General features: G+C 44.2%; 6 protein-coding genes across 9 annotated transcripts; 4 read left to right on the forward strand and 2 right to left on the reverse strand.

Moving 5' to 3' along the window:
• Positions 1–17: 17 nt before the first annotated feature.
• Positions 18–4612, forward strand: redic1 (regulator of DNA class I crossover intermediates 1). 3 transcript variants are annotated; one of them, XM_019877136.1, is made up of 15 exons: positions 18–326; positions 401–440; positions 528–675; positions 805–937; positions 1312–1366; positions 2089–2194; positions 2259–2347; positions 2409–2503; positions 2592–2728; positions 2812–2884; positions 2943–2976; positions 3218–3242; positions 3316–3401; positions 3545–3941; positions 4007–4612. In XM_019877136.1, the coding sequence occupies exons 1-15, from the start codon at positions 304–306 to the stop codon at positions 4147–4149; spliced, it is 1584 nt and encodes a 527-aa protein (XP_019732695.1). In that variant the 5' UTR covers positions 18–303; the 3' UTR covers positions 4150–4612. The 3 variants fall into 3 exon arrangements, with proteins under 3 accessions (XP_019732695.1, XP_019732693.1, XP_019732694.1); XM_019877134.1 differs by having other exon boundaries at positions 19–326; positions 2571–2728; XM_019877135.1 differs by having other exon boundaries at positions 20–326; positions 2571–2728; positions 3545–3935.
• A 344-nt stretch (positions 4613–4956) lies between these two features.
• aldh1l2 (aldehyde dehydrogenase 1 family, member L2) lies at positions 4957–13343 on the reverse strand. The gene is made up of 23 exons (XM_019877129.1): positions 13127–13343; positions 11600–11744; positions 11279–11513; positions 11029–11194; positions 10498–10599; positions 10278–10367; positions 10080–10214; positions 9864–9989; positions 9688–9779; positions 9212–9356; positions 8502–8621; positions 8264–8391; positions 8027–8177; positions 7752–7822; positions 7556–7661; positions 7349–7436; positions 7167–7260; positions 6984–7083; positions 6799–6897; positions 5932–6097; positions 5654–5759; positions 5364–5563; positions 4957–5291 (listed from the first exon to the last, which is right to left on the reverse strand). Exons 1-23 carry the CDS (start codon positions 13172–13174, stop codon positions 5236–5238), a joined length of 2769 nt encoding a protein of 922 aa, XP_019732688.1. The 5' UTR covers positions 13175–13343; the 3' UTR covers positions 4957–5235.
• An 809-nt stretch (positions 13344–14152) lies between these two features.
• On the reverse strand, positions 14153–17264 carry sult4a1 (sulfotransferase family 4A, member 1). 2 transcript variants are annotated; one of them, XM_019877140.1, is made up of 7 exons: positions 16826–17264; positions 16072–16202; positions 15916–15996; positions 15671–15797; positions 15457–15551; positions 15213–15351; positions 14153–15013 (listed from the first exon to the last, which is right to left on the reverse strand). In XM_019877140.1, the coding sequence occupies exons 1-7, from the start codon at positions 16992–16994 to the stop codon at positions 14877–14879; spliced, it is 879 nt and encodes a 292-aa protein (XP_019732699.1). In that variant the 5' UTR covers positions 16995–17264; the 3' UTR covers positions 14153–14876. The 2 variants fall into 2 exon arrangements, with proteins under 2 accessions (XP_019732699.1, XP_019732698.1); XM_019877139.1 differs by having other exon boundaries at positions 15659–15797.
• A 14-nt stretch (positions 17265–17278) lies between these two features.
• Positions 17279–19332, forward strand: LOC109520149 (tripartite motif-containing protein 35-like). The gene has a single exon (XM_019877137.1). The coding sequence runs from the start codon at positions 17868–17870 to the stop codon at positions 19248–19250; it is 1383 nt and encodes a 460-aa protein (XP_019732696.1). The 5' UTR covers positions 17279–17867; the 3' UTR covers positions 19251–19332.
• Positions 19333–20988: 1656 nt separating this feature from the next.
• LOC109520111 (tripartite motif-containing protein 35-like) lies at positions 20989–22170 on the forward strand. The gene is made up of 4 exons (XM_019877075.1): positions 20989–21025; positions 21084–21193; positions 21291–21773; positions 22159–22170. The coding sequence occupies exons 1-4, from the start codon at positions 20989–20991 to the stop codon at positions 22168–22170; spliced, it is 642 nt and encodes a 213-aa protein (XP_019732634.1).
• Positions 22171–22545: 375 nt separating this feature from the next.
• On the forward strand, positions 22546–23194 carry LOC109520153 (caprin-2-like). The gene is made up of 3 exons (XM_019877141.1): positions 22546–22824; positions 22914–22976; positions 23047–23194. The coding sequence occupies exons 1-3, from the start codon at positions 22585–22587 to the stop codon at positions 23143–23145; spliced, it is 402 nt and encodes a 133-aa protein (XP_019732700.1). The 5' UTR covers positions 22546–22584; the 3' UTR covers positions 23146–23194.
• Positions 23195–23200: the final 6 nt, after the last annotated feature.

Genomic DNA, 23200 nt, shown 5'->3' on the forward strand with positions numbered 1-23200 from the left:
CTTTGGACGTGACCTGCAATGATTTCCGCCTCTCGCGATTGGTTGCAGTCAAACACGACCTACTCTCTTTTATAACGTTGATGTAAATTAGTATTTACTTATACAATATTCCAAACGGCGTACTACAGTTCTAATAGTATATCATTAGAAGGTTAGAATCTATCAATTAAGTGTTTACGAACAATTCTGAATTCTGTAAGATCGAGTGTCCTTTACCCCACAGTTTTGTCTAACGTAAAAATTATTAAGCTAGCAGTGAAAAAAAAATTATTTTTCGACATTTTGCTTAATATTTTGTCGAAAATGAACTGGGTTGGCGGGTCGAGGTAAGGTTAATTCATTTTTCATCAAAACTATATCAACTTGTGTCGTTTCGTCCTAAACGTACTTTTCCATACAGGAACCGGCTTATGATGAAAAATGATACGAAAAAACAGCGAGTAAGACAGTCTACCTGAGCACCTTGACATATTTGACGTATTTTCATCTTAGTTTAACTCTATTTTTTTATGTTTCGCCTCTGTCAGGAATTCTTTGAGAAGAGGAGAATGCAAAATAAACTGAAAAACCTGGAAGTTGCCACACCTTCCTCCCCTAAAGTCAGTTCCTTCGCCAGTATGGACCTTGTGACACTGTTTGTGGTCAACCAGATAGCTGCAAAGAAAGAGCTGAAAGGCAAATATATAATACTCACAAACAAGACCTAGGGTCAAAACAAGCTATTCTGAGCGTGCTGCTGTACCGAATGTACACATGTATTAATAGAATGTTGGTCCTGTTCTATTATATTGTGATGTCTTTCAGATCCTCCCCAAGTATCAGTTTTGGGCTCCAAAGGAGGCGGGAAGAAGTGGAGTGGTAACAAACCCTTGGTACTCCCCATGAGCCCCGGTTCTCCATCCCAGCTGAGTCTGGTTGAGAGCCAACCACAGTGCAGGTAGAAAAAAGCGGGCTGACAAAGTTGTTTTCATCACGGACCACATCGTAGTACCAGGGGGAAGGTTATAGCATTGTAAGCACATACTGTAGACGCAAACAATCTTGCAATCTTGAGTTAGACACCTTTGCCCTACATCCACATTACAGCAATGGCAATTACCTCATAGGAGTTCAATTTGGTCCCTTGGGATACATTTTAGTTATTGGACTCCAAAGTAATCGGTTGTCCCTTTTTCAGGGCCATCAAGATGCAGTTAATTGTCAAGTCACCCCTGACTTTTTTTTTTTTTTAAGAGGCTCTTAAGAATGATTTAATCAGGATGAAATGTTGCCCAGTCCCACTTTAAACCTTGACTGCTCTTCTTGTTTTAGAGTTCAAGGTGTTAAGACGAAAAAGATTGTCCCACAAGCTTTCAAGATCCGGCCAGTAAGTAACAAAGCCATATGGCTTAGATAAGGGGAACAGCGGGCATTAGACAGGAAATGGTACATCTTTCCAAGGAAAACAGCCATTTTAATGAGGGCCAGAAATTGCTGTGAATTGTACGGGAAAGTAACTAAAATAATCCAGAGAAGATTTTTTTTTTAAACTGAACCAAGATTCATTTTGGCCCCCAAAAAGGTTTTGGGTTGTTGGACTGTTTTTGTGCTCAAGCATATCTAATAAAAAAATTGTTTGGCGCCATCTTGTGGCCAAAGAACTATGCTGAATTCAGTGGATGGCCTTGATAGATGGCGTCATATAAAAGAGTGCTTTGCCGCCATCCTGTGGCATTTACAATACAATACAATACATCCTGATTTATAGAGCGTTTTCACAACAGCTGCAGCTGTAACAAAGCGCTTTACAAAACAGTTAACATAAAGTAAATCATAAACACAACATAAAAACAGACAGCCGTGCAATCGTAACCACTTTTCCCTCATACGCTTTGTAGTTTGAAACATTTCTAGATGATAGAGGAGAGAATCAAAGTCAATTGACATGACATTTGTTATATTTTTTTTAATACAGAAATGATAAACAACTCCAACAAAAATGTGGCAGTTACGTGTTGACATCGATAGGATCCTGCATAGAAAACACAATATGTCAACTAATCGATTGTTGAGGAACGAACATACTGTAAAATGTATTTCTGACTTCAGCTGTCACCAGTTGTGGAGTGCTCCTTTTCGGACAACAGCGCAGCCGACTACCTGCCTCCTATAGCGGAACCCCTCAGCCCCTTCTCATCCTCGTCCTCCTCCTCAGGTGTGTGTCCTAGTATTTTAACAATGGAGAAACTAGAAATGACTCATTGGATTTGTCTCTGCAGGGAGAATCTTTCCGCAGAGACCGCAGAGCCAGCCACTTCCCGGCTGGTCCCTTACACCTTGGGACACATCGAGTCTGGATCAAAACCTGGTAGCTTCAATAGAACATCACAGAGGAGATGAGCATAGCATTTACTTCTAATCTACTGCAGTTTCAGCCATTCTTTGAGCCCAGAGGGATCCAAGAAGACATCGTCTGGTCTTCAAACCCGGCCACACCCTCTGCAGCTTTCTTTGGAACCCCAGAGTGAGAACAATTTGATCACTTAAGATCCATCTGAAATAAGACAGACTGATATTTTTGGTGCTAACAGGACACCCACTCACTACCCAAGATCTGAAGACACCTTCCTGAGCCATTTGTCTCAAATTGAGCCCACCCTGGACTTCACTCTCAACCAGACTGGGAACGAGCATCACTTTGAAGAGGACGTCTTTCCGGGACTTATTAATGACGAATATGAAAGTGATGGTAAAAACCCAGCAATAATTTTCCCATATCTTTTTTTTTTTTTTTTTGAGCAGAGAGTTCATCGCACTTTCTTAACACTTTAGCTTATCATTTCGGGAGTGAAACAACAAAGGCGTATCTCAAGGATGAAACGTCAATCCACGCTTTGACCCCACAGTAGGTAATATGATCCAACCACATGCGTATTGACGTCTAACACATTTGTTTTGTCCAGAACTGTCCCTGAGCCACAGTCAGTTGGAGTACAGGTAAGCCAAGAAAAACTGCCGCCTAGTGGTGAACCATAAGTATAACACCAGATGACTTGTGTCATACACTTTACGCGTGCCTCACACGACGAGGTTTTTCCAAATCGTAGCAACAAACTTCACAACATCCGCGCACATTCAGTTCCCGTGGGCCGTTTTGTGCTCATATTTGCTGTTTTTTTAGTGAAGGGATGAGTTTAAGGTACCGCCGTATTAAATGATACATTTAATTCCTTCACAGCTCCCCAGTTGCAGTCTGAACTTCAGTAAGTCCACTCTCCCATTCAACACATTCCTCCCTTCTACCGTTATGCAAATGCACTACAGTTTGTTCTCTAGCATGTCCGGAATACCCAATGAACGTTCGGGGGTGTTCGCCGAGTTCCTTTTGCAAGAGGCCTTACCTGAGTTCAGCCTCCAGTGATGTAAGTTATCCAACCTGCTACTGTTCGGTTAAGTAATAATGAACATATTAGTCAGTGCTTCTCCATATAATTTGATTTAACTTTTGATGTGTCATTAAAAAAAAAAAAAAAAAACAGGAATAATTAATTGATGGATTCATTAGGTTGAAGAATGCTGTTACTCATTGGGATTTCCCGAGAGACGAGCGCCACCCGATAGCCCGGAGATGTGTGCGTGCAAGAAAAGACCCAGTGAAAAAAGGGATGCAGAAACTCAAACCATCCACGAGTCCACCTCGGACAAATCCGATGTCGCCACCCAGTGCAGCTTGCTCTCAGACACCTTTCCACCTGTTGTGTCACTACAGCAGGACGCCACCAGGGGGCACCTTGGCTGCACAGAATCTCCTGTGGAGAGAGAAGCAAAGACTGGAGGGAGGCGACCTCTGTGGAGGAAGAAGAAATCCAACCTTTTAAGCATTTTGAATACAATTCGTCAGTGTCACAGCAGAATGAGTTCACAGATGCCCCTTCAGGACATATTGAGCAAAATCAGTAAATGTATAGTACTCCAAAATATAATTCCTACACTACAATACCACTAAATATGTCATTCTTCTCTGTAGGTATGCAGCAGAGCCCCCTGGAGAAAGCCCCCCCAGATGAAGCAAGGGAGGAAAACGGCACCGCCATTGGGGCGGAGGAAGAATCTCTCTGGAAAATAGCCGACATTTTGCTCCCGCGCATGCAGAGGAAGGATGTCGAATGACGATAAGGGAGGAAGATTCTTGAGCTGCAGTTCTGTCTGGTGGAGGGCGAATTCGGTGAGTCCTGAACAGCGGCGTAAAGTACGAGAGGAGAAGGGAGGTTCAGGCCCAAGCATTTGGTTTGAAATCAACTAGTACATGCCCCCCCAGTGCGGTGTCGTTACTTGTTGTTAGTGGTTGCCATGACAACCCAAAACATCCTGAACTTCTGTGCACTCCGGAGAGAGAAACGAACACGTGGTGTTGAGTGGGGCAACAGTTTAATTCATTTTCGGACCTCGGGTGACAGGATAGTGACGCAACAGAATTCAACTTCCTAAATACCACCTTCCCATATATTGCACACGTGTATGTTCCTAATCGCCGTGTTATCTCCTGTCACCGTGTTTGTGTGCGCATGTCTGCGGAGTTGCAGCAGATTGACCGATTAAAAACAATAAGATGAAATGCTAATAAAAGTGCCGTGAGAGGTTCCACAAAGAAGTGGCAACTCAAAGCAAAAAGTGGCGGTGATTTGTTTTCTTCTATTCCAGTCGTTAGTCGCCACGTAATTATCCAAAGTTGCGCCTTCCACAAAGTCAGCGTTAAGTGCCTGTATGGAAGCCTTTCTAAAATGATTCTCAACTTTTGAACAGAAACCCAAACATCTTCGGGATACAACAAAAACAAAGGGACTTGACCTTGCTGTTCCAATACGATTGGAGACGGCTGTAGTGATACACAAAAGACGTCTACAGTGAAGAAGCATTTGAAAAATTTGATATTTAACCACCTCCCCCGCGTGGTTTGGAATCGCTCTTACTCTTTTTTTTGTTTGTTTTTTTAAATAATAAAATTAAGACAAATAATACAAGTTGGAGATTACAAAAATAAGATTTAGCTCTGCCAGTTTTAAAAAAAAAGGGCACGAGCCAAATACAAGTTGGTTAAAATCCATCACTATGAAACAGAAAACCAATGTAATTCAATTACACGGTTTTGATCGAATGATAAGCTCCGCAGAAGTGATTCGGAATTGCGCTGGCTGTCTCATCGGGGCTGTAAATTCCTTCCTATTAAGTCATCGTTGACGTTCTGTGAAAAGCGTGTCAATATTCCACAGTCACCGCTTTGGTCTTGAGGTATTCCATGAGAGCGTCCTCTCCTGCGAATGAGAAAGCCACACGATCACGACACCAAAATTCGGACTCGGATACCAACTACATCGGCAACTTACCGAGGTCTTTGCCAAAGCCAGACTGCTTGAAGCCTCCGAAAGGTGACGCGACATCCGTCTTGTTGTAGGTGTTGACGAACACCGTTCCAGCTTCCAAGTGCTCGCTGACATACATGGCCTTGTTGATGTCACGGGTAAACACACCCGACGCCAAGCCGTACTCGGTGTCATTGGCTCGCTGGAGCACACCTTCCACATCTCTGTCATTTGGGAGGAAATATATCAGCAATTGTTTTGCGCAAAATCTACAGCAACAGTTTAAAAAAAATAAATTTTTTTTGATGACTCACCCATCTTTAAATTTGGACACGACCATGACAGGCCCAAAGGACTCCTCTTTGGCAATGAACATGTGGTCCTCCACGTCAGTGAACACAGTGGGCTCCATGAAGAAACCTGTCGCGGCGGGGGGACAAGTGATTGTATTATAACGGGACAGTTCTACTGCACCCGTCGAAATTGGGTCGGTGCAATGCGGACGTGCGTTTGTTTCAGACGCTTCACAGAGAGGACTCGCAAAGTGCACATTGCAGTTCTCCGCTCAAAAGGAAGCGCATTCCACACTGACCCGGCCGCTCCACTTGTTTGCCGCCGCACACCAGCGTGGCGCCTTCCTTTAGTCCGACCTCGCAGTACTCCAGCAGTTTGTCCAAGTGTGCCTTGTGATTCTGCGGACCGTGATCTGTGGATCGGTCCAGCGGGTCTCCAATCTTCATCTTCTTTATTTCCGCCACCTTTTGTCCGGGGACGAAAACAAGAGCGTTTCAACAATGCGCCATCTCTATTCCCCTCTCGGGCTCATTTTTTCATTTCATTTCATTAGGATCGATGGCGATTTTAATCCCGGAGAGTAAATGATGTCGTTCTCGAATCGATAAAACTCACCACGCGGCTGATGAATTCATCATGAATGGACTCCTCTACAAAAAGGCGCCCCGCAGCAATGCAGTTTTCCCCTTTGTTGAAGTACACTGAGCTCATACCCTGGAATGCGATGATAAAATAAAACAATCATATTTTCACAACCATTTCTCAAGACAAATTAAAAAAATAATAATAATAATTCTTACCATGCGAACAGCCTTGTCCATGTCGCAATCATTAAAGATGATGAGAGGAGACTTCCCTCCCAGCTCCAGAGAAACTTTCTTCAGATTGCTCAGCGCGCAACTTCAAAAGGGGAACGTACGATGGTTCAAGCATCGAGTGGCAGCCGCGTCGAATCAACAACAACATTTTTGACGGCGGCGCACCTGGTCTCCAATCTTCATCTTCTTTATTTCCGCCACCTTTTGTCCGGGGACGAAAACAAGAGCGTTTCAACAATGCGCCATCTCTATTCCCCTCTCGGGCTCATTTTTTCATTTCATTAGGATCGATGGCGATTTTAATCCCGGAGAGTAAATGATGTCGTTCTCGAATCGATAAAACTCACCACGCGGCTGATGAATTCATCATGAATGGACTCCTCTACAAAAAGGCGCCCCGCAGCAATGCAGTTTTCCCCTTTGTTGAAGTACACTGAGCTCATACCCTGGAATGCGATGATAAAATAAAACAATCATATTTTCACAACCATTTCTCAAGACAAATTAAAAAAATAATAATAATAATTCTTACCATGCGAACAGCCTTGTCCATGTCGCAATCATTAAAGATGATGAGAGGAGACTTCCCTCCCAGCTCCAGAGAAACTTTCTTCAGATTGCTCAGCGCGCAACTTCAAAAGGGGAACGTACGATGGTTCAAGCATCGAGTGGCAGCCGCGTCGAATCAACAACAACATTTTTGACGGCGGCGCACCTTTTCATGATTTGTTTGCCGATGGGCGTCGAACCCGTGAAACCCAGTTTACGGATATCGGGGTGATCGGCCAAGCGCTGTCCCACCATTCCTCCTAGGGAAGAGCAATTTGTTGGATTCGGTCAGATTCAAAATACAGAAAGAAAAAAAAACATCACTTCGGATGATATTATGTAAGTTACCTGAGCCTGGTAAGATGTTGATGACTCCTTTCGGAATGCCAGCTTTGACTGACAACTCAGCGAATTTTAATGCAGTCAATGGCGTTACCTGAACAGATTAGACACAATGCAGCTCAAAAAAGCCCTTTGAGAGAAGCAGGGATGCTATCGCGTTCCATATTTTTTAACGTTCCATTCTGAATCGTATTAATACGACGTTATGATCACCTGCGCCGGTTTAAGAACGAGCGTGTTACCAGCTGCAAGGCAGGCGGCGCTTTTCCATGCCAGCATCATGAGCGGGTAGTTCCAAGGGATGACAATGGCACAAACGCTAATACAGGAAAAAAAATAATAAATCCAATTAAAAAACAAGAATCAGAAATCCAAACAGAAACATAAAAAAAAAAAAATGCAAACTTACCCAATTGGTTCTTTTTTTGTGAAGGTGAGGTTGTGGTTGGGCCTGGCTTGGTTAATGGGAATTGTCTTGCCCTGCGATATGGAAGTGTATTGTTGGGGCATTACAAAAAAAATAAAAAACACCCCAAAAATACCCACAAAAAAAAACAACTAGCAGCAAGTTAAAAAAAAAAACCACCCCAAAAATACCACCAAAAAAACAGCAGTTAGTTAAAAAAAAAAAATTACAAAAACCCTGACTGGTGTTCACCGGCAACCCTGCGCACATCACTTTACCTGTATCTTGTCGCACCATCCGGCAAAGTAGCGAAAGGTTTGGATGGACATGCCCACGTGAGTCTTGAGGGCCAGCGTGTATACGGCTCCAGAGTCGACGGACTCGATGGTGGCCAGCTCCTCCTGATGCTGCTCCATCAAGTCCGCCAGTCTGATAACGGAAGCAGAAAGCTTAGATTTACATTTTGCTCTTTTTGAATGTACGGTATGAGTATGCACCCTTTGTTGATGACTCACTTATAAAGTAGATTTCCTCTGTCTCTCGGGTTCATCCTGCCCCAGGGCCCGTGATCAAATGCTTGCTTGGCAGCCGCCACGGCCTGGTCCACGTCCCCCACTGAAGCATAGGACACCTTACAAATGACCTAGTCCAAATGATGACACGCACAAAGAGTCCGTCAAGTACTTTGGATGAAATGACGGATCGGCTTTCTTACTTTTTGTGCTTGGGCTCACAACATCTCAAATCCCTTACCGATCCGTCGGTGGGATTAATGGTATCGTAGGTCTTGCCGTTTTCGGCGTCCACAAATGCGCCGTTGATAAAACACTGGTGCGGCATTTTCACCGTCATGCTGTTCATTTCCTTGGTGACCTGGTAGAACGCAGCATGTCAGTCTTCTAATATCGAAACATAAATCGGCCATCTATAAATCAGGACCCGGCTATTGCTATGTGCAAAATGAACGTACCGCTAATTAAAAATAAATATCGGGCGTGTTTTATTGGCGATCATTTTGCGAACCACGACTCAGCTTGCGAACGTCACGTGAACAAACTCAGGAAACCGGAAGAGGCGGTAATGCTGGTTACCTGAGCCCTGAGCAACCGTGATGTCATTTTCAGGCGACGGCAAGTGGCAAAATGGCCGCCCCCGTGAGATGGATGAAAACGGCTCACCTGTTTTCTGGGTTTGGTCATGTGACGTTCGCAAGCTGAGACCTTAGGCACTGTGGTGTCATTTTCAGTCGTCAGCGAGTGGCAGTACAAGGCAAAATGGCGGCCCCCTAAGATGGATAAAAGCGGGTGGATTTTTCTGCTTGATTCATCTGCAGTACGTGTCAGTCGTCCAACATACCCGTACCCCAATGTGGGGCGCTCGCACCTCTAATTATCATTCTTATTATAATTATGGACTGTGTCCTTTACAATTGAAAAAAAAAAAAAAAAAAGATGCCGACTTACGTGATCAATGACCAGTTCATCCTCCTCTTCTTCACCTCTCAATTTGCGGACAAACATCTGGATGAAGTCCTGAAAGGTGGTTGCCATGTAAATGTCCTCATTCTGCAGGAGGACACCAGCTCGCTGCTTCACCTCCTCCACCACCCTGGAGAGGCAAAACATTGCTTGATGTCCGCCAGAATTTATTGATTAGTCATTCACGAATAAATAAATAAATTTTGGTAGCCAAAAAGAAGCCCGCGCATTCTGGAATGTGCTCTATTCCGCTTGGAGAGGGGGGCTAGGTGACGATGACCGAATCTAATGTCACTGTGCGGACTCTGCACTGACTGGACCGGGATAAGATATGAGGTGGTAAACAGCTGAGCTGGTAAACATAGAGAAGGCCCCGATTATGATCTGGGGCTGCTTTGCCATTTATGGCATGGACGGCTTGAAAATATTCAGGGTAGAGAGAACAATATGATAATTCTTACCTGACTACATCCATGGAAGCAGCTCCAGACTTGAAAAAGTCTGTCGTGTCCTCAATGGCTGCGACGTTGCTGAGAATGCCCTTCCAGATATTCTGTCATCAAAACAATTTAAGGTCACCTCATTCCGACAACAACAACAGCAGGTGTGGCAATATCGCTTAGCAGAAAATACTTGCCCTCATCTCCTTCACGATCTCTTTCTCATCGTCAGTTAATTCCACGCTTTGCGTTTCGCCGGTAGAAAAGTACTTTGAAGCGGGTATCATTTTTCCATCTTCAAATTGCAGATTTTTGACAACAACCTAACAAAGGAGAAAAAAAAAATGAACCGCGGAAGTGTGAAATTGTTATCACATAATTTGTGGTGAAATCTTGAAGAAAGTGCTACTCACAGCTTTTCCATCAGTCCCGTGTAGCACAAGCCCATTTTTTGTCACCAGGCTTTGAGCGGATGCTCCTTCGATGTCGAGTGGCTGGCCAGCTGGTACTGACCCTTGCAACATTGACGAACCATACAGGGTGACGCACTGGGGGGCGAAATGTTGACTTGAATAAAATCTTCGAACCAAAATGTGTATTCGCTCACCCACCTTGCCATCAATAACAGTCCAGGCGCCGGGGATTTTGTCGTGGCCGCGTATCCAGTTGTGAATCGCCTGAGCTGGCTGAGCCAGATTGATCTGATGGAGAAAAAACAAAAAAATAATTCATTGCCATGGATATCTCTGAAGCTATCAGTTTCCATGTCAAAGCGGGATCGTGTTCAAAAAGTTTGCATTGGCGATCGGCAGCTGCTATGAGATGCCTCACCTTGGCGTTGGATTTCTTCTGAATGCCTTCGTAGCTCGCGCCCTCCTCCGGCTGCGGGATTCGCGGGGCCTTGCCATCGGCGACAAGTTGCACGGACTCAACCTAGATCGGAAAACGAGACTGCGGTGAACTACCGTGGCAACATAGAATCCTGTCTCCATTTTCGATCCATTTCAGGAAATCTCAAAATCCAAAAACGTATTAAATTGTGTGCGAAAGCGCTATGTAAATAAAGTTATCACCTTTAATCCCTGGCTGGATTTTTTTTTTTTTATTCGCAGTTAATTATTGCCTAATGCCTGGAATCCATTGACATGACCCCGAGTTTCTTAATAGCAGCTTTACACCGCATCCGCCTTCACTTGTTTGTTTGCTAAACCGTAAAGTTTAGCAAGAACCGCACAACAGCGTGGAGGTCTTTAGTTAATGAGTGTCCATTTGGAAAACTTGTCCGCTTGAAGTTGTGCGTTAATGAAGGAAAAAAAAAAAAAATTTGACAGCAGAATGCCACAATGACCTTTGAGTGGTTACCATTGCCTTGATGCCTTCTGGGAAGAGGAAACGGTTGTAGAGCGTATCCACGGTGTCGTCGGGCTCAACGGCGCACTCCCGCTGCAGCAGGATCGGTCCGGTATCCAGCCCATCGTCGGCCCAAAATACCGTGAAGCCGGCTTTCTTATCGCCGTGGATCAAGGACCTGATGACCCAAAAGACAGATCAGCCAACGAAACAAACAAAATCGAGAGACAGCTAGCAACAATCGGCGCACAACGCTCCTTACCAATTGATGGCCGAGGCTCCTCTGTGCAGGGGAAGGATGGAGGGATGGTAAATGATGGAGCCGTGCTTGGGATGATCGATGATGTTCATGGGGATGAACTGGGAGCAGAAAGGCATGACGTTGATCTCGGCATCCACCGCCATGTAGGCTTCCACCACTTCCGGGATGGGCTTTCCTTTCACTCGCCACCGTGGGAACTTGAAAACCGGTGTGCCGTCCTTCTCTGCCGCCAAAGCTGGAAAAAGCAACGCAAGGAAGAGCGGGGCGGGTTTTAAAAGCGTCGGTACATATCATAAGAAAACAAATGGGGTCCTCGCTTACCAAGCGGATCGGCCTTGCCGTTTTGGTCCGGCACAGTGAACACCCCGACCACCTTGTGACCCTCTTTCCTCAGGTTGCTGTACACCTCTTTGCCAAACAAGCTCTGGCCAATTATAGCGAGTCGGAGCTTATTCTGGAAGTGATACTGCAATGAGAGGGACAAAGAAATTAGTTTCAGGTCTCTGCGCAAGTCTCGCGGCGCGCCTCCATCGTGACGTATGGCAGAGCAGCCGACATTGAGAAATCCTCTTGCATACCAATCTGTGATGGGGGACATAGTTGCAGTCTGAATCAACGTATATGAGATTTGATCCTGCCATCGTCGAAAATACATCGAGTGTATAATTTTTATTTTTGCATTTCCTGTACCCACCATTGCTGCTATTTAACCGAGTGTCTGTTCTATTTGGGGCAGAATGTGACACCAAAATGACTTAATTACATTGCCTCAAAACAAAAAATAAAAACGTTTTGATGGTACGATACAATGTAGTCTTTTTTTCATTGCAAAATTTTCAATATATTTTTTTTTAAACGAAGAAAAAAATAACAATCGACTCTAGTTTTAAGGTGCAATATCAACATTCACCACGAGACGGCAGACGTGGCTTCGCTACGCTTACGTTACCCAATACCACTATACTGCATTATTTATTTATTTTGGGAATTTGGAATTATATGCAGGAAAAACATAACACGATATCTCGATAATATTACAATTTTGAATGAGTTAATCGACTGCAGTTTTCAGTTGCAATACCACCATTCACCACGAGACGGCAGACGTGGCTACGTTGCGCTTACGTTGCCCTACACGACAATATTGTTGTATTTTATTTATGTATTTTAGCAAATTTGGAATTGTATGCAGGAAAAAAAACATAATACGGTATCTCAATAATATTACAATTTTGAATGAGTTGATTTGGGGAGGGGTGCACACAATGATTTATTGCACTGATTTCCACGAAGCAAGATGTTGCCAGTTGGGTCTTCGCTCTACTTAACATAAAGCGTTCGCCATTGGCCAGAAGCACAGCCGTGAAAAGCTACTGGCTGACTGACGATGACGCCGACACCCTCCCCTTCTGTCCTAGACACGTGTAAGGAGAAAAGCGGCTGCCAGTTGGCTCTGTCAAGTGCACGAGGCGGCCGGTATCATATAGCAGGCTGAAAAATTGTTCACCGCACCTATCCATTAGCATGTCGGAATTGCAGTAAACTTAAAGCAATTAGTCCTGAAAACAGACCACACAGTCAGTAGTGTCACGATCTCGTGTATTTTTTAGGATGTCTTGCAAGGTGGCATCGCGATCATCGAGATTTAAAAAAAAAAAAAGAAAAAAACAAACAAACGGTGCTGATGCAACATCTCAACGTTTTGCACTGTGTGCAACCCCAACAAAGGCAACACTGATACAGATATTAATAAATACGGAAAATAATCTAACATCGCTAAAACCAAGTAAGTTCCATCAAGGCAACTTTGTAGGAATGCAGCAAAAGCAGCTCGAATGTTTTACTCACAGAGGAGGTGGAAAATTTCCTGAAGACCTGGCTTGCTGTCCACAACATCCTAGCGTTTTGTGTTCATAAAAAAAAGATGAACTAAAAAGGCTGAAGCTGCTTGAGCTGCCGACAAATCTCCGTACAGACAACCTTCTACGTGTCAGAGTGAGAGAGTGGCTTGCAGCTCCTCACAACATGCACGTAGCACCGAAGCGTACGTCATGTGCTGTGGGCTGTGCGTGCGCGCTCTCGTAGTAGTTTCCTCCTCCGCGGGCATGCGGATTTTTTTTTTCTTTTTTGCCTGTTTGAGATGGTTTACTACTTACAATCATTAACGTTTTGTTTATTGCAGGGAGTTAGCACTTACACACTTCCTAAATTGTCATCGTAATGTGGCATTTATGAATGGATTTTTTTTCTTTTTTTTAAATAACTTTATTTAACACATTTGATTTACAATAAAGAGCAAGCATGAATACTATCGGGTAAAAATTGAATATATACATTCAATGTATATCCAAACAAAAACACTGGACTCAAAACAAGCTGATACAGTTTTACTATGAACGTAAGTATATTATGCAAATGAGGTATACGTTCCCAGTGGACCCGCCCCCTTTCCGGTGGTTGTTTCATTTTCACCTTCACACTCAGTTCTGCGTTAAAATCCAACAACTCTAATCAGCACACGTTATAGGTTAGGGAAGAAAGATATTTAAGTATTTATTTCAATTATTTTAATTAAGTCAAGTCAAAAATGCTCTTTAAAGTGACAGATTCTCTGCGATGTAGAAGTGGTCATGGATTAAAAAAAAACCCTCCCTGTTAGGGACACAGATAACGCTCACCAAATGGGAGAAAATAATCTCGAAGCACTAACCAAGTAAACAAACAAAACTATCTTACTCACAAGGGCTGTAAAGAAGCAGGGAAAAAAAAACAAGATGACAGCTGCGTGGAGAGATGTGACAGGTGTCAATCGGGCCTTTTTTTCCCACTGACACCAGCAGGACTTGAAAAATTGCGTCTCCTAGCAGCAACCAATATAACATAATCACACCATGTGATTATATTTGTAGTTAAGGAGTGGGTGTATCAATACCAAGCAATGGTTAAATATTACTGCATATACTCGTCTGTGTAACACTGGAGCTGGCCTCCTTTTCTCCTCTGCCCTTTGAGCCTTCCGTTGGTCGTCCCCACTCTCTCTTGCCCTCCCCCCCTCCTCCGGCCTTGAGGCCTGTTGTGGGAGTTGGCACCTCTTTGGTTTGGAGCTCGTCCACCTCCCACGCTCTTGGGAGGGTGCCTGGTCCCTCCTCGCTGATGGGTGTGGGGCGTGTCATGAGTGCGGCATATTCGTATTTCGGGACTCGATTCATTGGCGGGATTCTCAATATATCAATCTAAAAGTCATTAGAATCCAGGAAAATTCGTCAATCAGTTCTAAAATAAATACTTCACTGTATGCAGTGGTGAAAATAAACAAGCATCAACATACTGCACTTTCTGGAACATTGTAGATTGATTTTCATAATTTATACAGTTAAACAGAAGTTCATACAAAGGCTACATTTATGTGCAATGAAAAAATATGATTTTTTTCCCTGTAATTTTTCTTGAAATGATAATCCAGATTCGTAGTTCGAGTCACTCCGTGACATCTCCGTCCGGTATATGTCATTTCATGTTTTAGCACAGCAAAAGTATTCAGTGAATGTGCAGCCACGGCGTTTAACGTGAAGTGACTGGTGGATTCTACTCAAGTGGACTAAAGGGTGGGGACAGGCCTTTGTCCGAGGCAGAAATCGAACTTCAGGTTGGAATTTCCCATCTTCTGTCCATACACGGCATCAAACTTTTCATTCATTGACACAGTAAAGACGTCCTTCCACAGACCGACGCGACCTGCGGAGAGGCACAAGGCGAGGGGGAAGGTGGTTTGTATTTGAACCTTTTCAGGGACGGCGGTGACTACAGCTTGTCATCTTATCAGGTTACAGGGTGCATGAAAGGCTTCAAATGTAATTTGATAAAAAAATGATGGAGTGGTTAAAGCCTTTGCTGATTGCTACTGGGTTGCAGTCATCTTTTGATTTGGACTCACCCCTGCAGATGGACAGAGCCTCCGAGCTACAGCACTGCTCAATGAGCTGGTTGCAGCTTTCCACCATTGCCTCATGCTGAACCTTGTCGCAAGATACTCCCAGGAACCAGGCTAACTGCTCCACCAATGCCCCAAGATCCTACGAGAAGAAAAAAAACAAAACAAAACAAAAAAAAAACACGGCAATGACCATCCTCCTCAATTTTGCAAACCCCTTTGCGGGTTTGTTTGGCAGTCATTTTACCTTGTACATGTCCTCATATTTCAAAAAGAGAACATTGGAGTCCATGCGGTGTTCCCAGAATTCTAAAACGTGTTCAAACCAGGAACCGTATCCAACTACGGAGAGAGGGATGGGAAAGTGTGTATGAGATTCCAGAAGCCTGCAGGACAGAACAATAACCAGACTGGCAAATAAAAAAAATTTTGAAATGTCATCTGACAACCTGCATACGTACGCTTGTCATTCATGAAGCGCTGGCAGAACTCCTGGAAGGATCCTCGGTAGCTCATCGTTCGAAGAGATCGATGGAACTCAAAGTAGGACACCACCAGGTCTTTGGGGTTACGAGCCATGTAGATTATCTGGCGTAAAACCACAGAAGAGAAAACGCTAATAAGCTGTCACAATTAAAAATAAAATTAACAAGAGCCACCCGTTTTTTTCTTTTGCCTCGGGAAAAAAAAACAAAATAAAACTCACCTTAGCCTCTCCATTGTGCAATCCTGTTGGAAGGAATCGGTAGGGGAGATGGCTTTTGATGAGGCGTGGGGATGTGAGCTCCTGCAGGAATGTAACTTAATGAAGTTAATTCAGATGAATGCTGCATCACTGCTCACAGCATTTGAAATACGATACCTGAATGATGTCCAAGCCAGGTTGAGGGTACTCTAAGACAGGTAACTGTTCATCTATGTTCATAAGGCCAATTTCATCTGGGTCTGCTCCTTGACTCACAAGATACACAACCTCTTGAAGTAGACTGGTGCCTAAAATGATCAAGCCGAAAGACATTGGAAGCAATGAAAAACAAAAACAACAACAACAACAACAAAAAACAACAATACTTTTTTAAAACAATAATACTGCCAAAGAGAAAACATGGAAAGTTTAAACAGCACAGGGTCAAGCATGGACCCCTGCGGGACACTGACTAAACCAGTTGGGGAGGTCAACTCGATTTTCTTTTTTAAAGAATAAAAAATTCTACGTGGCCCTACTAGTCTGAACGCGGCATTCGGATTAATATTGCATTTGTGGAATATGAATTAAGCAGCACACACACACACACATTAGATTTCAAAATGAAATGAATAAACAATCGTGCCACAGTGGGCCGCCAGTTGCCCATCCCAGCCGTACAGTGCTATAAAAAAAGACATTATTTTTTAAATAACAATTTGATGTTCATTACTCATAGATTTCGTTTTGATGTAGGTGTGTGGAGGATAAAGACTAAGGAGTAAATAAAATACAAATGAAACAGTGCGAGCATAATATGAGTTAAGGGGCAGTCTGTACGTTAGCATCTCCCCTTCTTTTGAAGGCTGACGTCGGCAATTATTGATAGATTGTGGCAGAATGCACCGTGGTGAAAATGAGACGTGTTTACCTGATTTGGGGTAGGTAATAATCCATATATCGCTACCTCTGAGGGAGAAATTGGCGATTTCTTCCATCTTTCCTTTGCAGAAAGGTGGCAACCGAATGCCATCAAATTCAAAGTATTTGCTGTCGTACTCAATAGGTGTACTGGGCGTATTGACTTCGCTCTCTGCCATCGTCAGAAGGCAAAAATAGCTCCCAAGACCCGTTTCAAATGCAAACGAGTGGCGCAGGGGATGCTGCGTTAAGATCTCGAATGCGCAGCTTCTTCACTGCCTTCCAGGGCGAATCATATTCAAGAAAAGTGACGTCGTGTTTCTCATCAGTCCTCCCGCCAGGCTCAAAGATGAGCAAGTGTTTGTGAGCTTCCCGTGCATTCGGAATTTCTACACCGTATAGTGATGTTGTAAATTGGAGTACTGTTGCATTTATTGCGTGGTTTTATTTCAGCAAATGTTGGTGTGAGATTTTGGTGACGGCGAGTACGTGTCATGCCTTTGAATGACCACTAGGGGTCGCCCCGTCTACATAGTTTATCTTGGACATTGTCCGAGGCTTACAAAAGTACAAATATTATCGATACAAAAGTGCAATATGACACACAAGAGCATATAATTGACGAAAATGTTTAATCTATTTAATTTCCAACTCGGAATGACATGACAATTTTCAGTCATGTGGACATGAGCAATGACAACAATGTAAAATGGTGTTTTGTCAATGTCAGAGTGTGTCTCTTAGATGCAGTATGCGCCCCCCCCCCAGAAAACGAAACGTGTTACATGTTATATTGTTCTTTTTAACTCTACATTCCCTCGCTATCTCATTTAATGTTGCACTTAGGTCCCTGGCAAATCACCGTTTATGCAATTGTACGATAATCCTGCTCTGTTCAAAGGTCATCATCTCAAGTCAGATAAAAAAAGCGCTGCAAGAATTGCACTTGTGGACTCGTAGCGCACTCAACGATCCACTTGTGACCGAGGCAGACACATTGCGGCTGTCCGCCGATAGAACGTTGGAAGGTTGTCAGTGCTTTCGCGAGGAGAATGGCGAGCCGAGTTGAGAATGATTTCCACTGTCCGACCTGTTTGGAGATCTTTAAAGATCCTGTCATGCTGCCGTGTAGTCACAGCTTCTGTCGTGAGTGTGTGCAGCAGTGGTGGGATGGGAAAGGAGAGCGAACGTGTCCGGTCTGCAGACAAACGTGCGGGTCGATGGATGTACCTCTAAACCTGGCCCTCAGGAATTTGTGCGAGGCCTTTTCACATGCCTCGGTGGAGTCGGAGGACGTCTGCAGCTTGCACAAAGAGAAACTGAAACTCTTCTGTTTGGACCACCAGGAGCTCGTGTGCATCATCTGTCGAGATGCGGAAAGCCACACTGGCCACAAGTTCCGTCCCCTCGAGGAGGTCGTGAAAGGTCACAAGGAGCAACTCCGGGAAGGGCTGCGGGACGCAAAGAAAAGGCTGCAAGATCAGAAGGAGATAAGAGACGACTGCAACGAGCAAGCGGCGTACATCAAGGTCCAAAGGAAGCAGGTTGAAAGCAAGATCAAGAAGGATTTCGAGGAGCTTCGTCGCTTCCTGGAGGAGGAGGAGGAGGCCAGGTTGTCTGCGGTGAGGGAGGAAGAGGAAACAAAGAGTCAGACCATGACGGAGAGGATCGAGGCTCTTGACAGAGACATGGCCGCTCTCTCCGCCACCATCACAAGCACGGAGGAAAAACTGACGTCTGACCCCGTTTCCTTCATGAAGAACTTCAACACGCTGAGGACCAGAATCCAGAAGCTACCCGACGCGCCCAAGAAGTTCCCAGGAGCTCTGCTGGATGAAGTCAAACACGTGGGCAACCTCAAATTCAACGTGTGGGAAGGAATGAAGCAGGTGGTCTCCTACAGTCCCGTCATTCTGAACCCAAATTCGGCCCGGTCGACGCTCACTCTGTCTGAAGATCTGACCAGCGTGTGTTCTGTCAAAAAGCAGCAGCGGCCAAGTAATCCAGAGAGGTCTACGGCCTTCAGTGACGTGATCGGTTCTCCTTTGGCCTCTGGAACACACACGTGGGATGTTGAGGTGGGAGAAAACATCCAGTGGAAAGTAGGATTGGCGTGGGGGGACCCTTGTTCGCCAGATGACATGAAAGCAAAGGGGATTACATTCCGGGATGAGAAATACAAATTGTTCGGCGACGCACTTGGATCCTGGAAGCCATCGGTGAAAGTGCAGAGGATCCGAGTTCACGTGGACACGAACCAACGAACGCTTTCATTGACCGAATCACTTACAGACACTCTGTTGGGCAAAACGAATCCTTCCGCTTGGCCACGTTTGTCTGACAACATAAAACTGTTTCCTTACTTTTGGACAACTGATAAAATTCCGCTGCAAATAATTCCACGTTCGCCTCATGTTACGACTCAAAGCCAGTGATGGTGGTGGAGATGTTGAGGTCATCGGGTCACACCCTGCTGGAGGTTTTATATTGATGGACGTGTTCAAGAAACTAAAAAAATACAACAAAACATAATTTTTGATTATTATATAATTTAACCCGTGTTAAAAAAAAATCTGAAAATGTCATTTTGTGTTGGAATTAGCTGGTCGGTGACTTCTGTTGTTTTGATTCCTCCTTCCAAAAAAATAAGTAAATAAATCATACCTCATCTTGCAACACCGTGTGCAGTCTGTTTTCAAACGAAAATCAAATAAAACGAAAATCAATTTTTCAGTCGTTTTTCTGTTTTGAAACATTTGTTTCCAAACGTGATGTCTAATGACCAAAAGAGACACGGGCCGTCCACCTGTTCATAAATTTCTTCTGCCGTTTCAGATCGCTCAAGTAGAGGAAGCCAATCCCAGTTTAAAAAAAAAACAAAAAAACGTGAAAACGAAAGCGAAAGTATTCAAAACGGAGCGCCCGAGAAATCTAAAGCAAGGCTGGGGGGCGCCTTCTGCAAACTGACCCCACCTTGCACAGTCTGAACAACGAGTGCTGGTGACTTCAAATCGTTGTCGATTTTGGAATTAACGCCCAAAGTTGAGCGACGAGGTTGGTGTTGTTTTTGCGTCTTCCGTTGTAATGGGACTTTTTTTACGCCCTGCTGTTCAATTAAATGAAGTAATGGTTCGAGTTAGTTTGGGAACGATGGCAAAAGTTGGCGAAGCGGTTTTCTTCGGTTGCATTTCGTTTTATTTAAATCGCGTCAAACCAGTAAACTTATTTTCCGCGTTCATTCAATGAGGTATGTGTTGCACGGTTTACGAGCTGGTGGGAATTCTTCACGAGGGTTTTATTTGTTGTGGTTTGTGAGCCATCCGCTGTCAAACTTATTTCATGGCTAGGAATCCCTTCAACGCTGTCACTAAACGCCATTTTAAAACAAGCGTGAACTTGACACTTTGTGCGGGTGAAACAAAACTGCCTTGTTATGCCGGCGCCACAATGAAATGAACGCTGAAAATTCCCCTTTGATGCAGATTGTGCGTTTTCTGTGGACTTGAAATCTATCCCTTTTGTTCGTATTTGAAGGCTCAAAAGCAAATGCTGATTTTGACGCATATCCGCAGTTTTTTAATGGCCGATAAGAGATCTTAAATGGGTAAAAGTCGGGAAATTATTGATTTAAAATTTCACTTTCTAATTGATCCATGGTGAGCTGGCATAGTTAGCAACTGGCAAATGGCAGTTCTACGATAATAAAATAATAAAACTATAATAACTCCATCAAGGTGTCCAAAGGTAATGGGATCAAGTCAGACAACGAAAGCATTTCTTTTTCACTCGACACTCCGTCGCTATCTCGTTTAATGTTGCACTTCGGTCCCTGGCAAATCGCGGTTCATACAATTGTACAATAATACCGCTCTCTTCAAAGGTAATCAACTCAAGTCTGACAACAAAAGCGCTGCAGGAATTGCACTTGTGGACTCACAGTCAACGAACCACTTGTGACCGAGGCAGACACACTGCGGCTGTCCAGAGACAGAACGTTGGAAGACTTGTCGACGGTGTCGGTGCTTTCGCGAGGAGAATGGCGAGCCAATTTGAGAATGATCTCCACTGTCCGACCTGTTTGGCGATCTTTAAAGATCCTGTCATGCTGCCGTGTAGTCACAGCATCTGTCGTGCGTGTGCGCAGCAGTGGTGGGATGGCAAAGGAGAGCGAACATGTCCGGTCTGCAGAAAAACGTGCGGGTCGACGGATGTACCTCTCAACTTGGCCCTCAGGAATTTGTGCAAGGCCTTTTCAAAACATGCCTCAGTGGAGTCGGAGGACGTCTGCAGCTTGCACAAGGAGAAACTGAAACTCTTCGACTCAAAGCCAGTGATGGTGGTGGAGATGTTGAGGTCATCGGGTCACACCCTGCTGGAGGTTTTATATTGATGGACGTGTTCAAGAAACTAAAAAAATACAACAAAACATAATTTTTGATTATTATATAATTTAACCCGTGTTAAAAAAAAATCAGAAGGAGATAAGAGACGACTGCAACGAGCAAGCGGCGTACATCAAGGTCCAGAGGAAGCAGGTTAAAAGCAAGATCAAGAAGGATTTCGAGGAGCTTCGTCGCTTCCTGGAGGTGGAGGAGGAGGCCAGGTTGTCTGCGGTGAGGGAGGAAGAGGAAACGAAGAGTCAGACCATGACAGAGAGGATCGAGGCTCTTGACAGAGACATGGCCGCTCTCTCCGCCACCATCACAAGCACGGAGGAAAAACTGACGTCTGACCCCGTTTCCTTCATGAAGAACTTCAACACGCTGAGGACCAGAATCCAGAAGCCACCTGACGCGCCCAAGAAGTTCCCAGGAGCTCTGCTGGATGAAGTCCAACACGTGGGCAACCTCAAGTTCAACGTGTGGGAAGGAATGAAGCAGGTGGTCTCCTACAGTCCCGTCATTCTGAACCCAAACTCGGCCCGGTCGACGCTCACTCTGTCTGAAGATCTGACCGAGGTTGGTGTTGTTTTTGCGTCTTCCGTTGTAATGGGACTTTTTTTACGCCCTGCTGTTCAATTAAATGAAGTAATGGTTCGAGTTAGTTTGGGAACGATGGCAAAAGTTGGCGAAGCGGTTTTCTTCGGTTGCATTTCGTTTTATTTAAATCGCGTCAAACCAGTAAACTTATTTTCCGCGTTCATTCAATGAGGTATGTGTTGCACGGTTTACGAGCTGGTGGGAATTCTTCACGAGGGTTTTATTTGTTGTGGTTTGTGAGCCATCCGCTGTCAAACTTATTTCATGGCTAGGAATCCCTTCAACGCTGTCACTAAACGCCATTTTAAAACAAGCGTGAACTTGACACTTTGTGCGGGTGAAACGAAACTGCCTTGTTATGCAGGCGCCACAATGAAATGAACGCTGAAAATTCCCTTTTGATGCAGAGTGTGCGTTTTCTATGGACTTGAAATCTATCCCTTTTGTTCGTATTTGAAGGCTCAAAAGCAAATGCTGATTTTGACGCATATCCGCAGTGTTTTTTTAATGGCAGATAAGAGATCTTAAATGGGTTAACGTCGGGGAATTATTTATTTAAAATGTCACTTAACTTTCTAAGAGATGCATGCTGAGCTGGGGAACTCCCTGCAGTTTTTTTTTCTTTTAATCCAAAGCTAAATGAAACATTTACATAGCAGTGACACTGAAATTCTGGAAAACTTTTCAATTAAAAGTATCTAAACAAATGATCGATCAATTTGATCATGGCGGTTGCACCTCTAGATAGAAACAAGCGAATACATTTTCTCCCTCTTGTAGGAGCTTGGCAATGGTGCAGCTTCCTCCTTCCCCCAAGGTGGGTGTCACACTTGCTGGCGAACAGTCAGAAGAGAAGAAGGAAAGAATGGAAGGCAAGTTGATTGTTTTGAGTCCGAAGGGAGACTCACCTGCCAGCCTGGGGGCCCCGCCGAGCTTTGACTTCCCCACTGCCTATCATGGGTATGAAACCTACATAGAAGATGGACTTATCTGCCTCAAACATAAGGTTCGCAACTTGGAGAAAAAGAAGGTAGGAACATGAAACAATGGCAAAAGCATATCAGGGGTGTGTGGTCGCAAATATGGCTGTTTTTTCCCCCCGTCTTGCTTTTGCCGTAGCTGAAACTGGAACACTATAAGAGATGCCTGACCTGTGGTGAGACTCTAAATAAAGACCAAATGGTGAGCCCATATTTTCAAAATGACACTCAATCGTCTGACGTGACCATGACAGAATCGTTTTTGTTGTCAGGCTGCGACTGATAAATACGAGCAGGTGGTGCATAACCTGGAGTTTGCCAAAGAGCTCCACAAAACCCTGGACAGCTTGACTCAAAACGTAAGAGTTTAGTCGTTAGTTTCTATTATGTTTACTTAAATATTGTCTCTGTCCAATAAAAATTAAG

This window comes from Hippocampus comes, unplaced genomic scaffold (assembly GCF_001891065.2).
Source record: "Hippocampus comes isolate QL1 unplaced genomic scaffold, H_comes_QL1_v1.1 scaffold61, whole genome shotgun sequence".
Taxonomy (NCBI): Eukaryota; Metazoa; Chordata; class Actinopteri; order Syngnathiformes; family Syngnathidae; genus Hippocampus; species Hippocampus comes.

Bases quoted from the DNA above. Each gene is read 5' to 3' on its own strand.
- redic1 (XM_019877134.1), top strand. From the start codon at position 304: ATGAACTGGGTTGGCGGGTCGAG. The intron at 2,729-2,811 runs GTAAAAACCCAG...TTAACACTTTAG, and splicing joins TGACGAATATGAAAGTGATG to CTTATCATTTCGGGAGTGAA. The intron at 3,942-4,006 runs GTATAGTACTCC...TCTTCTCTGTAG, and splicing joins ATTGAGCAAAATCAGTAAAT to GTATGCAGCAGAGCCCCCTG.
- aldh1l2 (XM_019877129.1), bottom strand. From the start codon at position 13,174: ATGTTGTGGACAGCAAGCCAGGTCTTCAGGAAATTTTCCACCTCCTCT. The intron at 9,357-9,687 runs GTAAGAATTATC...TTGCCTCTCCAG, and splicing joins GCTTCCATGGATGTAGTCAG to GGTGGTGGAGGAGGTGAAGC. The intron at 5,760-5,931 runs GTCAGTGTGGAA...CCGCCGCGACAG, and splicing joins CAAACAAGTGGAGCGGCCGG to GTTTCTTCATGGAGCCCACT.
- sult4a1 (XM_019877139.1), bottom strand. From the start codon at position 16,994: ATGGCAGAGAGCGAAGTCAATACGCCCAGTACACCTATTGAGTACGAC. The intron at 15,798-15,915 runs GTGAGTTTTATT...GTTTTACGCCAG, and splicing joins TGCACAATGGAGAGGCTAAG to ATAATCTACATGGCTCGTAA. The intron at 15,552-15,658 runs GTTGTCAGATGA...CTCTCTCCGTAG, and splicing joins TGACAAGCGTACGTATGCAG to TTGGATACGGTTCCTGGTTT.
- LOC109520149 (XM_019877137.1), top strand. From the start codon at position 17,868: ATGGCGAGCCGAGTTGAGAATGATTTCCACTGTCCGACCTGTTTGGAG.
- LOC109520111 (XM_019877075.1), top strand. From the start codon at position 20,989: ATGTCCGGTCTGCAGAAAAACGTGCGGGTCGACGGAT. The intron at 21,026-21,083 runs GTACCTCTCAAC...AACATGCCTCAG, and splicing joins AAACGTGCGGGTCGACGGAT to TGGAGTCGGAGGACGTCTGC. The intron at 21,194-21,290 runs GTTTTATATTGA...AAAAAAAATCAG, and splicing joins CGGGTCACACCCTGCTGGAG to AAGGAGATAAGAGACGACTG.
- LOC109520153 (XM_019877141.1), top strand. From the start codon at position 22,585: ATGGTGCAGCTTCCTCCTTCCCCCAAGGTGGGTGTCACACTTGCTGGC. The intron at 22,825-22,913 runs GTAGGAACATGA...CTTTTGCCGTAG, and splicing joins GCAACTTGGAGAAAAAGAAG to CTGAAACTGGAACACTATAA. The intron at 22,977-23,046 runs GTGAGCCCATAT...TTTTGTTGTCAG, and splicing joins CTCTAAATAAAGACCAAATG to GCTGCGACTGATAAATACGA.